Source organism: Eleginops maclovinus, chromosome 18, assembly GCF_036324505.1.
Source record: "Eleginops maclovinus isolate JMC-PN-2008 ecotype Puerto Natales chromosome 18, JC_Emac_rtc_rv5, whole genome shotgun sequence".
Classification (NCBI taxonomy): domain Eukaryota; kingdom Metazoa; phylum Chordata; class Actinopteri; order Perciformes; family Eleginopidae; genus Eleginops; species Eleginops maclovinus.
In genome coordinates this window covers 13138624-13156355 of record NC_086366.1, presented here as the reverse complement: position 1 = coordinate 13156355, position 17732 = coordinate 13138624, and the positions used below count along the sequence as shown (strand labels likewise).

The following is a 17732-nucleotide window of genomic DNA, read 5'->3' as shown; positions in this document are numbered from 1 at the left end:
TTCAAACACTGTCTCCAGTGAGACAGAGTGAGAGGAACAAAAAAAAAAAGGCATTGCCCTGGGCATTGCAAAACAATGGATATGCACATGAACAAAACAGATATAAAGAAAATCTGACTGCACTTTCAAAATACCAAGAGCTAAGGTACAGAAAGTGAGAGTGGAGCAGGGAAAATAAGTAGGTGAGAGAATAAGAGAATAAGAGAAGGGCAGGCACGCTGGAAATAGCAGAAATGGAAGAAAAATAATGATGCAAAACAAGAGGCGGTCAGGTGGGCCTGATAAGCGCTTCAGAGGAATAGATGTCAAGTCAAGCAGTAAGAGAACCCGACAAGGAGGAGGTAACAGAGAAAGCGGAAAGAGAGAGTACATTTGTGATGCAAGCAAACCACATAAGGGAACATGGAGGAGAAATCTGTCAGCTTTAATCAATCTACTTTAATCAGTTTGTCGCAGTGGCTAAATAAAAACCTTAAAAACACTATTTGCAAAACAAACTATACATGTGATATACTCCACTGGCTGCTATGAGCTACTGACGTGTGTGTGTGTGTGTGTGTGTGTGTGTGTGTGTGTGTGTGTGTGTGTGTGTGTGTGTGTGTGTGTGTGTGTGTGTGTGTGTGTGGGCCAGCATATGTCTTGTGGGAGTCCTCAGGGCTTCCCATACACCCAAGAGAGCGCATTGATTAGCTATTAATAAAGCATAGAGATGCCATTTCTCACAAGGGAGGTCAGCAAGGGCTCACACACACACACACACACACACAGTTTAAAATGAACAGAGGTTATGTGGGGCTGGAGGGAAAGAGCAGCACAGGGAACAAGAAGAAAAAATAGTTTAAAAAACTGAAAAAGAACGTAAAGCAGGTAAACTGTGCCAATCTATTTGCCCTGTCTTCTGCCCACTCCTCTACCAAGTTATTCTACTTGTATCTCTCTGTCCTCCTTTCACTTTGAGGCTCTCTATCTTTCTTTCTCTCCCTGCCTCTGCCTGCGTCCATTATGGACTGCATGTCAGAGCTCCGCTGGCTGTCCTGTCTTTGATTAGCTGTGATCTATGAGCTTGTGAAAGAAATGAATAAGGAAAAGTGAGTGAAAGCAGCAAAGATGTGCGGAAAGAGGTAAGAGGAGGAGCTCTTCCAGCTGATGGATATGACTGTGGTCAGGTCAGGACACATCGGAGTGAGAGAGAGAGACTGATGCGTCACACAGCACATATTTGCATCACTCATTCTGCTTGATTTGCTGCAGTTTTCATCTATTTTGTTCCTGGTTCCTCACCACCTTCGTTTTCCTTCTCCTCCCCTTGTGCCCCTCCTCGGCTGATCTCCCACCCACCCTTGCTCCTTCCAAGCATGTACATCTTTGGGTCACGGGTCATTAAGTTGGCTCCAGAGGGGATGTGTTGGAACAGGATATCTCTCATATTGCCCTGCCCCCACCGCACTGCTAAAGCACAAATACTCAAAATCACATGCACGTCCCTCCCCATACACATGTTTGAATCACTTTTTTCCTTTTGTTTCTTACTTTCTCTCCTTTTTTATGATGTAGGGTCATATATTTAACTATATAATGGTATGGACACGTTCAGTAACAACAGCCAAATCGTTGTAATATTATATAAATACTTTTTTATAATCGTTATGAATAAATAAGACTTTGAAATGGGTACCCTGTGGAGTTATTGACCAATTGTTTGCGTGTCCCTGTTTTGTTTTGATTGTGCACGAGCAAGCATGCATTCGGAATAATTCACATACTGCCGTTGGTTTCACACTATTCTGTTGATTAAAAGTTGGTGGTAATGCTAAATAAGAATCGGAGGATGAAACCCTCTTTATTAGTCACATACATGCACACAGCAGAGCACACACAGTGAAATTGGTCCTCTGCATTTAACCCATCCTAGTACTAGGAGCAGTGTGCAGCTATTGTGCAGCGCCCGGGGAGCAATGGGGAGAGGGGATTGGAGGTGTCCGGTGCCTTGCTCAAGGGCACCACAGCAGGGCCTAGGAGGTGAACTGGGACCTCTCCAAGTAGCAGTCCACTTTCCATATTTCAAGTCTGTTCGGGGACTTGAAACGGCGACCCTACGATTCCCAGTCCAAGCCCCCACTGACTTGAGCCACTGCTGGACATTGAGCACATTTGTGAGGCCTCAATATACCCAAAAATATATATATATATATATATATATATATATATATATAAATAAATAAAAATATATGTATGATCTTATTTTGTTAATTTTAAAAGGTAAAGCTCCAGGACACACCTATTTGATGTTTTGTTTTTGTGTCTATTTCAACTGACCAACAGAGCATCTTATCTTCAGTAAAGGTCACACAAAAAAATCTTGTTTTGGCTCAGGCACATGTGGCAAACACTGTCAGACTCGATCAAATGCCTGCTTGCAAATGTATAAACACCATACATAACACACACACACACACACACACAGTCAAAAAACATTAGAATGCAATGTGGTGTCAGTGGGATAATTACAATAACACATCCAGTGTATTCTTCATTATGTGTGTCATCTTAACTTAACTGTGCTTTCTTATTGACATCACCCAACCCCCATCTCCTCACGCACCCACACACTCATGCACACACACATTCTCACCCCATCCTAAAAGTCACATGCTTTTTTAAGTCAAGTCATGATTCCTATTAGTGATTGCATAGTATAGATCTGATTGTCTGAAACCATATCATGTATTTTTCCGTATTAGCTTCTTAAAGTTGAGGCAAACTCGCTGTTTGAGGGAGAGGGTGTTGGCGAGTAGATCATGGTGAGTGATGAGTAATGCTCTGACGTCGGTTCTGCATTTGGCAAAATATCTGACAGCAATTCTGTCTGCTGGCATGTACTTACACTATTATTAAAGAGAACATATGCACGAGGATCTGATGAAGCACATATGTATTCAGTCAGAATTATGCAGAAGCACTGCAGCGCCGCAAGCTTGTGCACAAACGACAAAGACTATACGGTATAAAATAAAAGCATATCAGTCGGCTGGTCAAAAACAAACACATGCATATAACTGCACACACCTTGGCTGAGTGCGGTTAATGAATAACTAACTAGCAGAGAGGAAAGGGAGCCATCTTCTCCGAGTAAGGCCAAATGAATTTGCCGAAGCGCTATGCAAATGTTCCCTGGGCTAACGAGACTGCCTGCATGATTGGAGTGCCATTGAAATTCTCCTCGTGCACAGCCCCTCTCTCACTTCCTACCTCCCTCCCTCCCTCCTTCAATCTCTCCCTCCATCTCTCTCGCCATTTCAATCTCTAAACAGAACATCCATGTTCCTCTGCATGTACAGTGTCAGTCTCTTTGCACATTTATCTTTCAGTGTATATTCAAAGCTACAAATCAACATTTCCCTTTTAAAACCTCAAATCATGTCAACCACTCAAATACTCACTGTGGCTCTATCAGTGCCTGGACAGCAGTGAATGCCCCTGTGTGTTACTTTGTCGGTCTCACTAACGTACAAACACACACACACACACACACACACACACACACACACACACACACACACACACACACACACACAGAGAGTCCGCTCAAACAGAGCACGCTCAGAGTCGCTCTGCACCTGTTCTCTCTGTAAAACATCCAAACACGAGTGCTGAATAAATAACCAAACCTAACACAAATAACTGCCAGGTTCACACATACACACACACACACACACACACACACACACACAGACACACACACACACACACACACACACACACACAGACACACACACAGACACACACACACACATATACCACAGCCTGTTTAAACATCAATAAGTAAACACCACCTATTTCCCCTCAACAACTACCCCCTGCCTTACTTCCCCGTACCCCTCACACTACTAGACAAGAACTGCTACCATCCCACAGACAAATACGCATAGATGTGCACTATGTGTGTAATGGTTAATGGTCAGAGCAGAGAAACAAAAACAGGGAAAGAGAGGGCAGGTGGGGGGGCATTAAGCACTTGTCAGATGCATCTTTAATGGCAGGACACAGTGTCTTTAGAGCCCCTCTTCCTCCCTAGGGTGCTGGGGACAACAAGAAAGACCAAGCAAACACTCACCTCTCTCTTTGTCCATCTGCCTCTCATACATCCTCACATACCTACCGTCTCATTCCATCATCCCTCCTTCCTATGCCCATTTTGCCATCTGCATAATTTAGCATGTCATACATTTGTGCCACTCTGTCCTTCTTTTTCTGCATATTCTGCCATTTTTGTGCCTATCTGTTGTTCACTTTCAGGTTAGATGGAGTGGAAGGAAAACACGATGCTTTGTCACTTCATCTCCTAATAAGTGCCACTAGAAAGAAAGCGTGAGAGAGACAGAGATAAAGTTAGGAGAAGAGTGGATAGACAGAAGGGTGGAGAGAGTACAGGGCCTCTGCAGAGTGGCCACAAAATGGAGACTGGGACAGAAGCTGCAGCAGCTGTGGTGACGCTACACTTCACAGAGAGAGAGAGAGGCAGTGTGTGGGAAGAGAAGGGGGATTAAACAACCTCAATCAATGAATGCAAAAACACAGACATCACACTTTTCTACAACCTTGATAGTCTCCCTCTCTTTCCCACTGTATCATCCAATCAATGATTCAATTAGTAGATAGATAAATCAATAAATCAATCTTTCTCCAGTGGTATTCATTCTGAAGCATCTCTATGGAATATATAAGAAGTATTGAACCATGTCAGACATATACACAAGGAATGATTCAATATTTGTAAAATGCTTTATACATGTTTTTCTTAAAATAGAAAACTTTTTTTCAAGCAACAGATTTTGTCAAATGTAACGCTAAATCAGGACAATAAAGTCAGATAATCCTTGGACTCATTTAATTCTGCAGTAGCTGTCAATGTTTTCCTTAACATTTAATGAAGCTAATTAGGAGTCACTAGTTTAATAAATTCAGCCACAATAGTTTATGTGATTGGCATAAACATCAAGGTTTGCTTCAGACGGAATTCAAGAAAAAATGCTATATCCAACTAAACCACAGTATTGGTCTAATTGCTCGTGACATAAAATAACTGACCGCTGAATGTTTCTATTACAGTGTAATTCATGTTTCATTTATTTTTTTGCATTTGGATAACATCAGCATTTAATGAGGATAACATTCGTAGGTCTTGAAGACTAACAGAGTACTATTTTCTTGTGTGCATAACATCTCTGATATATGAGACGGATTAGACTGATGGACCATTACTTATATTTGAGTTTGAAAATATCTATCTGCTAATAGTCATCATGATTGTTTGTTATGATTAACTAATGGTAAGATTCTGGCTAAATGTCTTTGGACATATATTTAGCGTGTCTGTAATGTTATCTCCTTTGCTTATTCATTGACAAATACACAAATATCAATATATCAGCAATAAGAGGATATTTACCAAAACATTGGCCAAGCACATTTTTAGCTTTGCTCTTGTATTTAATAAACAGGCACACATCTAAAACAGAAAGAGTGAAAGATGGAAGGGAAAGTGTTCGAATCACCACATTTGGAGAAAAAACATTCATTCTCCTGACAGTGATGACATGTATATCTAGGCTACCTTTCACTAAAGTGTATAGATGTCAGTGTGTGTGTGTGTGTGTGTTTGTGTGTGTGTGTGTATGTGTGTGTGTGTGTGTGTGTGTGTGTGTGTGTGTGTGTGTGTGTGTGTGTGTGTGTGTGTGTGTGTGTGTGTGTGTGTGTGTGTGTGTGTGTGTGTGTGTGTGTGTGTGTGAGAGCTGCGCCTGTGGTGATGCACTAATAAAAATCAGGCAGCGATGCATCCTCACACCTTCCTCATTCCGCCCGCCGGTTCGCATCCGTTACCATGGTGACCAGATAAAACTCACACTGTTTTAAGCTCCAACTGGAGGAGGAGATGGATACTGACAAAGTGACACACACACAGACACACGCACACACAAATGAAGTTCCGTCATACACACACACACACCCGTCAACAGAGCATCCTCTTTCAGTTCCCTAAATGACAAGCACACAAATGCTAATTTTCTAACCAACAGCAACACAGGCAAACCTTCAATTAGAGGAAGAGACATGGCTAGATAGAGAGATAGCAGGGAGGTATGACAGGGGAGTAAAAACCAGTAAAGCCAGTCTACACAAAAAGCCCTTCTCTGTTTGACTGTCTGCCTGTCTATCTATCCGTCTACTCCCCCCCGCATTGCTGCGTGAAGGGGCCTCAACGCAAACAGATTTGGCTGTCAAATACTGACACGACACCCAAGCAGGGTCGTATCGCAGTGAGGCCAGCTGTCAGCAAACACCCTACTGCCTCTTCATCAAAGCCCATTCAAACTCAGCTTTATTGACCAACACAGCCGTCTGTGTGACATGTGTCATCCTGTCAAGCCCATACCTTGGCATACACTGTCCCTAATAAATGGCGAACCACTAGAGCATCTCGAGTGCTATCGAAAGAGAGAAAGCTGTACATGCCACCAGGAGCTGATAGATGGAGTAGATGGATGGATGGACGAGGTGTGTGTTGGAGTGTAGTGGGGTTGGAGGAGCCCACGCATGCAGTGTGTGTGCGTGTGTGTGTGTGTGTGTGTGTGTGTGTGTGTGTGTGTGTGTGTGTGTGTGTGTGTGTGTGTGTGTGTGTGTGTGTGTGCGTGTGTGTGTGTGCGTGGTCATGATGCTGAGACAGGCCACCAGTCTGTACCAGGGAGAGAAAGAGATGAGAGGAGGCTTCAAGCCAAAGATGGACGGGAAGAAGAAGAGGAGCACTGTGTTACTAATAAGACCTATTCATCAGCCCTGGTGAGCGCGAAAGGGGGGGGGGGGGGGGGGGGTAGATAGAAAACAAAAAAACTCTGAAATCTCTTTTTTTAAATGTGAGGATGACATTTTCATTATGAAATAATGATTTTTTTGATTAATTGATCAAACATCAGAAAATAATTTTTGGGATACTCTTTCGCAAAATAATAAATATTTTTCATCAAACTATTGATACAGAATTCTGTGCCATATATATAAAAATACTGTATATATATGTAACATATGTTCATGGAGTGTTTTCAGTATATTACACTTTTTTTTCAAAGCATATGGATGACTTGTCTTTATCAGCTCAGTCATAGAAAGCTGGTCATGTGAATGTATAGTGTGTGTGTTTGTGTGTGTGTGGGTGTGGGTGTGTGTGTGTGTGTGTGTGTGTGTGTGTGTGTGTGTGTGTGTGTGTGTGTGTGTGTGTGTGTGTGTGTGTGTGTGTGTGTGTGTGTGTGTATTCATGTTCACACACACATGCTAATGCTTGTTCATATGCGCATGTTTTACCATCAAACTGACTGGCCCGCTCTCAGCACAATCACACTGAGGGATCCGTGACAAGAGAGAGGGAATCCAACAGCAAGCTCTATCGATCCAGACTGGAAACCCCCCTCAGGCCACACACACACATACAAACAAACACACACACCAACACACACACTACAGCTGTGCTGGATCAATGAGTGCTCCCGTGTGAAGGACAGAGCCATACAAAGTGGCGCACAAACACACACCTCCATTCACACACTATTGAGAGGGATGAAAGGGGTTCTCGCTATCAGAGAGTGAGATAAGGGGCAGAGGGAGCAATACGTATCATCTGACCTAAACAGTCTCATCTGACACCCTGCAATTTGCAAATGCTCCACGGAGCAAATGTTAACACTGCAACGCACAACCCTGCGCACACACACACACACACACACACACACACACACACACACACACACACACACACACACACGCACACTGCACACATAGACAAGACAGCAGAATGCAGGACGCTCAGTTTCAAACTCATGTTATCATTCCTTATTACACATTGAATGCTTTGAATAGAGGATCAGACAAAGCAGAGAGAACAGCTTCAGACGAGGCAGAGCCCTAGAGGTGTGGCTGCTCTCTTTTGGGTGACTGTGATGAGCAGCTAAACAGATCTATCACTCATCAAATTAGATCCCCCCCAGCCCCCATACACCCCTCTGTCACACACACGCAAACATGCACACACGCCTGCTAATGTCTGATATATCTCTGCAACACAGCTATTAGACACTGCCATGTCCGTTTGTGAGTGACGGTCCAGAGCTCTGCCAACTAAAGGCAATAATATCAGACTTCAAAATGACCTTAGCTTTTTTTAAACATTCCTCCATTTTTGCTGAAAAAGTAAATGTCCATTACACTTTTACATTGATCAGTATCAATAAACGGTTGTAAATGATTACAAGCAAACGCGGAGCAAGATTTTCCTTATAATCAATCTGATGGAAAATCTGACAGAACAAGGTATATGTGTTCTGGGATTTATGCAGTCTCATTTCTCTAAAGGGCAAATGCTCTCCAGTCCATTGACATATTATGATGACATGAGGTTATTTGCTTACCATTATTATCCACCACCTGATCAAACACAGCGAGCACACACTAAGCCAAATATAACTCAGGTGGTGACACGCATTGAGTTTGCTGTGAAATTTCAGCGAGAGGAAAGTAACATGGTGTATTTAGGGCCTTGTGTGTTTTTTGTAAAACCTTCATGACTGCCATTGGCTGAATTTCCTACCTGGGACGATGGAGACAGTGTCTTTCTCCCAGGACACCACGCTGACATACTCCTGGACAGCCGAGGGGATGAGGCACTTGAACACGGCGACATTACCCCGCATGGAGCGCTGGTCGGCCACTCGCACTGTGTAGGGCTCCCTGAACACTGAGGGTTGGATAAAAGAGCTGAAGTTAGTCAACGGAAGAACGGGGGTGAGAGAGAATGTCACAGTAAGGGAGAAGAAGGTTTTAACTGTTGACAAGGTGTTGAGAGTTGCAACAGTTTTCCAAGAGCACAATAATATGTATCAACTTGCTTGCATTGTCAGACCTACAGTCTAAAACTCCAATATTTTAAATTGACAATGATATTAAACACCATAATTCATCAAATGTACACATTTGTAAAGCTAGAATGTAAAAGCAAATGTTAATTTAAGGCCTTAAGGAAAATAAATGAATGGAAGATGGTTCTGATGTTACCATGCAATCTTGAACTATGGAAAAATTATGACAATGACTTTTTCCCAATGCAATCAATTTACCAACGCCCAGAGTTACATCTTTCCCAAATTTCTTGGATGTGTCATGGACACTGAGATCAGTAAAACATTTTGTGTTTATAAATGAATAAATAATCCATTATAAATAATCATTTTACCGTTAAATAATGGATTGATATATCAACCAACTGTTTCAGTACAGTAAAAACCTCTTCAATTTTCCCAATGTATAATTGACATCCTCTTGTCCTGTTTAACCCTTAGTAAAAGCCAGGGCAGGTCTTGTAAACAAACTTGTCTGGTGTCCTCTTCAACCCCATTAAGCAAGCATTTCTCTCTAGCCCCAGATTCTAAGTCACACTATGATTGTAAGGAGGGTTGACACAGAGCTGCTTTGAAGGGGATCCACAGTGAGTGGCCCTTGGCCTTTCAAAGAACAACGCCACAGATGCTATGCGACGGCGAGGAGTGGAGGGTTGCTTATGGCCGATGGAACTGTCACATGCAGGCGCAAGGCATCAAAAACACACACACCACACATGGCATGCAGAGCACTAGGCTGTGAATCCGTGTCAGCGTACAGAAAGGATGGTGGTGATTAAGACAGGCTTAATGATGAAAACAGTAGCCTGTAGCTAACCAAATTATCTCTCCAGTTAACTCTGTCACATTAAGATAAGTGAGAAAAGCAAAATGCTGAATCAGAGCATACATTTTCTTTAAATAAATTAAGTAAAGTGAAATTAAATAACTGATTATTTTTTGGTTAGCAGGAGAGACGGGTAGTTCAAGGGCATGCTAGCTTGAATTAATGAACATGGGGCCTGTACACTTGTATTAAGGGGCATTGTCACATTTTTTTGTCCCAAAAAACAGACTGCATGACATGAGAAGGAGGAAAGAAAAATTACAGAAATCAGATGGGGTATCAGAATGGTTGATGTTGGGGAGTGTTTTTGGCATCACAATCTAACACTGCTATTCAACCATGCTTCCCTTGGAAATGAGGACAGTAATGGTTTAACAATGTAAAACACACACACACACACACAACACAGGGAGTGGCCCCGCCTTCCCGTGTTTTCGCTCTCTCCCCCAGCTCTCCAGTGATATAATTAACGCCTAGCCTGAAGGCCAGTTTCCCTGGTCATTAATAATGCTTTATGCCAGCCGCCACTGTCACTGGAACCCAGTGGAACCAAAGCCGATGTCCTTGTCCAAATGGTGGGGAGTCTTTCACCTTAGGTCTGAGGTTTAATTTCCCAAGTCTTTGTCTGATTCCAGCCATTGCTTTTACACTGTTCTACTTTTTCATAATTGGCTGAACCTTGGACCCTTTATTTCTTCTTTGCCGACTTATGAGGGGGCTATGAGTACACTGGAGTAGAGCAGGGATTATTCTTTCAGCAGCGTTTAAGATTTAACCTTGTATTATATACTATGGGTAATAATGCCAAACACAGATGAGTGTTAAAACATTGGATTCTGGGTCTTTAGAAAATCAATAGTGGTGTTACTGATGATACTTTGTGCCTCAACTAAAGTAATGGTAAGTAAGATATCCTCTGGAGAGAATATCACTCTCACTATGGCCACCTCACACACAGGACACTAATGTGAGCTGAAGCCTCATTTGTAAACAAGTCAAAGCTAAAGGACAAATAATTCCAATCAAGTCCTCATTTCAATTATTCATTCAAACAGCCCCTGCTTTTCATTGATGCGATCTACCTACAGATCAATATCCAGGATCGACTGAGTAGCCCCGGCTATTGTGGCCCAGCCAATTCTTTCAATCATTTATTTACTCTCTGATTGACCCTGCTGCCTCTTGTCAATATCTGGGAAAATCCCAAATGCCCACTGTGCCTCTCATAGAGTGTAAAACAAGCCCGACAGCTTGTAAAGGATTGTTACAATGATGACAGAAAGGATGTCAATTCAGTAGGGTTCAAATCCAGTCACGGTCACCTCAGGTTCATTCGTCCTGTGCTTTGACCCCATCTTGTATTACACTTGTTCACTTCTACAAAAAAAAGGGTTGTCCGACCACTGTTGTCCCAATTCAAACCACCCAAATAAGCCCTGGATGGCAACATGCCCTTGTACACGACTATGTAACCAGCTTCAATAAGAGGCAACTGTTCTGATAGCATTTTCATTTAACACACGTTCCTCCTCCAAGATATGAAAGACAGGGAGGATAGAAAAACATCACATATTCATTATCTTCAGCCTTGTGACAGGATGTAAATGGTAGCCCAACTGATTTGTGTGTAAATTGCACTCCCCCTCATCGCATGCGCAGCAGAATCATTAGGATGTTACTGATGCCTGACTATATGCAGCCTGGTTGCCTAGGAACGAGCTAAAACATGGGTCTGGTGCACTGGGCGCACTGGGAGGCAAGTCTTGTATCACTGTCGCTTCAATAATTAACGACGGGGAAACCAAATACTGCATTTACTTATTCATAAAGCGAGCAGCAAAAACACAGAGGAGGAGAAAGAGAAAAATAATGACATACAAGGGAAATGAATGGATGCAGGTTTCATTATTAAATGGATAGCATAAGAAAAGCAGACCTTATGTATCAGGTTCAGGGACCATTCTTATAGTATTAGTAAGGAAATGTCAGCCAGAGAAAAGACGAGGAGGGCAGATGGAGGAGACAGATCTAAACACCTGCTGTCTTGGCCCGGGCCTACATTGGTTTGTGTGTCATGCTGGGAACAAAGGCGAGCTGAGGTGAGCTCATGAACAGGTGTCCTTAATTTTCTTTTATTAACTTTGGGTAAAGAGGACTTTGGTGGACAGGGCTATGAAATCCTCAGACTCTAACATTTCTCATTTGGAAAAGATGCTCGGGTGTGAAATGTGAGGAGATCCTTAAACTACAGTAAGGTCTTATAGATGCTGACAGACTGTTGGATGTGTTAAACACACAGAGCTTTGCTTTAAGGCTCACAATCCATTTCACAAAAATGGCCTCTAATACAGATTTTTTTGTCAATGTGAAATTGATTTTTCACTGCTACCTTCTACCTTTTTTCTTTGAAAATACTCAGTTTATAAACTGAAAATATTTCACGAAACTAAACTGATACTCATCATTATCCTTATGAAGGGACAATAGGTGAGGATGTTGTGTTAACTTTGACACTTTCAAATCTGAAACAGGAAGTCACAATCCACGGATCTTTACATTCACATAAAAGGTAAGATAAAGAAAACATTTATTCATTAGAAATTATATGTATTTCACTATTATATTTAAACATTAATATGTGTAGTGGTTTTCAAGAGTCCATTTCAACTGGCTATCAAAAAATATGTATAATAAACAGTTAATAATAATAATTATCATAAAATAGATAGAACACACGGTGCAAAAAAATCATGAAGGAAAGAAGTACAACTTTCCACCTCACCAGTGATTTTGTGTGTTGAGCCATTTGAGCTTTAATCTTTACAGCATGTATTTTGCTAAATATTCTGTATTGACGTTTCAATGTCACTTTTCTTCTTTCCAAGCATGTCACAAGTCAATCTGGACTTCAACTTGCAGCACTATGTCACACTAGTTGGGAACGAAATATAGCGGGGGTCATCTGATAAATTAGACAAGACTTAGTGTTAAAAGTTAGCTAATTGAATTTATACCAAATGGAAATTGATGGAAACCAACGGCTGAAGTATTTCAAAAATAAATAAAAACTTCTACAACATGCATTTACAGGTTACTGGTACAGTGTGTGAATGAGTCTGGTTTAAAGACCATGCTTGGGATACTTATACACATGTTATAATATAAATAACAAAAAATAATATTAGTCCAAATTTCAATTATTATTAAGAGACGAGCTGTCTCTCAAAACTCCTTCTGAACATTCTTTTTTACAAAATGTGTGCATACATTTGTATTTTGATGTAAAAGATACAGATCAGCCCCGATGACACAGCCCAAATAAATATATAGAGTACAGTAAGACAAGGAGCCCACATAGTGATTTTCATAAATGCAGAGATTTCCAGAAAGGTGCTAGTGCTATTATTGGCCCACAATCAGCATGCATGGGAAAGGGTGAGAAAGAGGGGGAGGGATGGAGAGAGATTTGAAGATGTGAAGAGAAGGCAGAGAGGAAGGATGAGACTGATGGCAAGGAGGAGTGGGGGTGGGGCAGATTTTTTGGGGGGGTGTCACACTGTGAGTTGTCAGCTGCCATCATTCTCCTGCGCCACCTGAGACAGGGAATGCCACACCCTGGCGCTCACGCCTCTGTCGCCCATGGCAACTGCAGTGTTGTGTATGTGTGTGAGCATGTACGTGAGCGTGTGTGTGTTTCGTAGGACTCTGGAGGTAATGAGGTGCACACACATGCACGTGAGCCCCTGTTATGGAGCTGTGGAGTTGTGATTGCCTCAGCATTTAATTGATTAATTGTTGTAATTATTTGGGCAGGAAGGTCATCCCAACATCGAGGCAGGATAGAAGGTCACTCTCACGCTGGAGGGACTGTCGTCCTCTAGGGAACACACAGGCCATATGGGTGTGTTTGTAGAGAGATAGAGTCTGTGTGTGTGTGTGTGTGTGTGTGTGTGTGTGTGTGTGTGTGTGTGTGTGTGTGTGTGTGTGTGTGTGTGTGTGTGTGTGTGTGTGTGTGTGTGTGTGTGTGTGTGTGTGTTGCTGGATTGAGGGAGACAATCCGGCAACATTTTTGGAGATTTCTTTTTTTTTTCTTATCCATGTGTGGGGTACGGAACTGCTGACTGTCTCTTCATGCAGGATTGATCAACACAGTCAAAATGTCTGCCTGGCTATTACCATGACCTGAAAATCCACTTTTTATCATGGTTCTGTTCACATCTTTCCATGTCTGTAGCTGACTCTCCAAAATCTTTCCTGCCAAACACCCTGACAAAGAGCTGGCAACTAAACACCAAGAGCCAGCTTGACGAAAATGGCTGTGTGTGTGTGCATTCGCGTGTATGTATGTGTATTTTCGTGTGTGTGTGTGTGTGTGTCAGTGTGTGTGTAGTTAGGGGACTTCCAGTCCATGGACAGATGGAGAGACTGGGAGACAGGAGGGTTGCTGGCATGGGCTACACACAGGCTGGTGTGCATGTAAGTGTGTGAGTCTGAGTGGGTGCGTGCATGTGCATATGCGTGTGAACAAACATGCATGCTCGTCTGTTGTATACATGTGTATCCAGTGTGTTCCACATTAAGTCATATGCATGTGTTTATAATGTTTATGTGTGTGCGTGATAAGTGTGAGAAACAGCAGCAACATCTTCTTTCAGTGTGTTCAGCGCCTCTTTCCAGCTTTGACCTTGGCAGGGAGTGCGGACAGGTCAACACACCAACTGTCTATGTAGCTGCATGTCTGTCTTCTAGTGGATTTTTAATACAAAGGGTGAAAATGCCGCACTTGGAGAAACTTGACCCTCACTGAGAGAAGTTAGTTTAGGATGCTAATATGACAGCCGTTTAGGTGACCATATTTTAAGAAGCCGGGCAGTAGCTAGGTGATTCTGTCGTGGCATTTTTAATGACACAACATGTGCACCAAAGTAAAGTGCTCTCGACTTGGTTTTCAGATACACTATTATAAAAATATAGCAAAGTGATATATTTGGGAATTACCTAAATGATAAACTTATATACCTTCTCTTGAAGGGTTCAGGGTTACTTCAGATTGAGCTTGAGAATTACACTTTTAACAGAAAGACTGTGTTACAAACTGGAGCTGTGGAGTTCAAAATATGTAGGCTTTTAACAGGTAGGGATGTTTTAATAAAAGACTAAATGTAATTGCATTATGGGACTTGTGCGATCCACCACTTTAAAAGCATGATTCATTTGTCTCTAGTGAGTCCCCCATCTTAATGAAGGTCCAAACTAAAATGTATCACAGCATCCCCAATGTGTCCAGCAGGAGCCACGAGCTTGGCATTAAATATTGAGAATTTTGTCGGACATTGTTTAAAAAGGGTAGATTCTGATCTAACTAAAGATCTCATGGTTGTGATTTGAAATGGCATAGAAGGTATACACACCTAACTCTCCATGTAACCCTTAATAGTGTTAGCAAGCGAATTGAAGAGGCTACTGAGCTACAGTAGGTTAGCATAGAGCTGTGCCAAAATTTGCTGCACCTTGATCGGTTTAATTTACACATACACAGGAGTGCTGAAAGGCTAATTTGAGTTCCAGTACACATTGACAGAGAGTTCCCAGTTCTGTCTCTGAGTGCAGTTAGGTTATACTTGATTCAAGAGACATCCAAAAGCTTAATTAGGAGAAGACAATGACTATTTTGTATCTTTGGCTTGGTTTGCATCTATTGTTTTCAACCCTCACCTGCTTTGATGTGGATGCTTGGGCTACGAATCTTGCCAGCTTGGTTCTCAGCAGTGCAGAAATACTCGTTGTCATGGATAATGCTGTTATAGGCGGAGGGGGAGAACGGGTAGAGCTGGAGGGTGCCATTGGCATGCACGTGGCGGATATGGGGCACATCGTAAATGTCGTCTCCGGCGGCAAGGTACCAGCGCAGGACAGCATGGGGGGCGCCGCCCGCAGGGCAGGGCAGGGACACCCCCACCGAGCTGGAGAAGGTCACCCGCTGCAGGGAGGCGTTCACAAAGTACAGCCGCGTAGAGACAACATCCTCACTGTTGACTGTTGGGATGAGAGAAAGGGAGACAGAGTCAGTTAGTTGGTGTAAGACATACAGGCAACATTCTCATATGAAACCGGTATCAAGAGAGTGAGCATGTGCCCTTAAAAATGATTATGGAGTACAAGAAGACAAAATGCATAACTATTTTACAAGTACAAAAAGAATCAAAGAACATATAGCAACCAACCAACCATGATTTACAAGGATGAAACATCACAATGTAGGTATACAAATGTTAAAACAGTCACAATTACAGTAATTATCTACTTAAATGAGTGCTTGTCAAATGTATGACACAACAATGTTGAGTATTTATTTTCTAAATTTATGTTAAACTGGCTGACTAGTAAGGTAAGTGTTAAGGTAAGTTGTAAGATATGTGTAATTCAATGAAAAAAAGTTTTAACAATAAAAGTATTTACTTTAGAGCAGTACATTTTACACCAAATATGCTGAACAGCCCTCCAAATCAAAAGGATTTCATCCTTACTTTCTCTGTAGATTTAATATTGGTTAAAAAAAACATCCTGAAAGCACCTGAAATGAAAAAAAATAAAGAAACAAAGTGACTTAAGTGAGCAATTGACTATATTTTTGAGACATTTACTGGAAAAGGGATATTTTTAACTGGGCATGACTCACTTTGTAATATTACTGAAAAATACCTCCTGATAGAACTCAAACTTACACAGGTACACTCATATAGCTTACAGTATAAGCTGGATCTACGGGCATTTGGGTCACCTCGGCCCAAACAACTTCCTCCCTGTGTGCCAAACTGCAGAAATCCATCTCATCCCATATGCATTATCCTAATATCTTTAATCGAATATGTGTATCCAGAGAGCCCTTTGGAAATCTGCCTCTCAATATAAAGGAAAAATGGGTCTCATAACTCAACTCCTCAACCAAACTCTTCTCTTCTGTTCTGTTGACAGCCTCTGTTATTCAGGGAAACAAAGAATTTACACTTGCTTGATAGCAAAGGCTCGCTCAACTCTGTCATATCCACTGAATGTAGTTCTCTATCTAAAGCCGTACAAGCCTGAGGAGCTGGAAACCACAGATGTTTGCTGTAAAACATTGTTATTGTGGCACAGATGAAGAGATACAGCCAGATCCTTTCCTAGGGGAGATAGACCACCATATATCCTCGATCTTAAATGCTCTCTTCCAGTTGAGAGTGGGGTAGCGAAGCATCTTTTCAGATCTGTGTGTTTCTGTGTTTGCTGTGACCAGGGAGTGGGGGTGTCAAGCACTGTAAGGAAGTGCTGAGCTCAGCTTGGCTAGAGGCCAATAGAAAAACGCTGTGGCCCGAGCCAGAGAAGTTTCTTCTCAGACAATGATACTTAATAAATCCCTTTTCCTGGATTGTGTCAACAATGCCTGGATTAACCCTATCTCTTTAATTCTCTCTGCACTGGGAGAAAATAGGATGTTGGCTAAGAAACATCAATGAAGATATTAAGACACTATCAGATGTCATTTAGTCTCTAATTTCTACAGATCCTCTACATCAATAGACACAATAGCTATCAAATAAGGAACAGAAGCCCACTGGCTGTCTCTTTAAGCTCCTACTACATCTCAAAAACATGGATGAATGGCTGATATAAAAAGAACATTTTTATATCTGTTCTGTCCAGTATAAATAGGAACACTCAATGGTATAATGACATTAATAACATGGAATGAATAGGATTAATCACATGAGGAAAGGCTCAAAAGTAAAATACAGGGATTAGGGATTCAAATCTCAATTGAAAAGGTGATTTTTCTTGTCTTCTATTGTCTGTTCTTTATGCTTCGGTCTGAATCTTTTCATCTTCTATGTTTTTGTCTCTTTACTTTGCATTTCCAATCTGCCATCCTTCTCTCACTCTAACCCTTCGAAGACACTCCCTCCCGTCTTTTTCTGCCACACTAG

The 17732-nt window shown here is 41.9% G+C and overlaps 1 protein-coding gene across 1 annotated transcript in view; it reads right to left on the bottom strand.

Annotated features, from left to right (window-relative positions):
• Window positions 1-17732, bottom strand: part of dscaml1 (Down syndrome cell adhesion molecule like 1) — an 88915-nt gene that overhangs the window by 63580 nt on the left and 7603 nt on the right. The window contains exons 2-3 of the mRNA XM_063907610.1: window positions 15484-15804; window positions 8636-8782 (exon numbers count right to left, since the gene is read on the bottom strand). Of these exons, the coding sequence (XP_063763680.1) occupies window positions 8636-8782; window positions 15484-15804 (468 nt within the window). The remainder of the gene's footprint in view (window positions 1-8635; window positions 8783-15483; window positions 15805-17732) is intronic.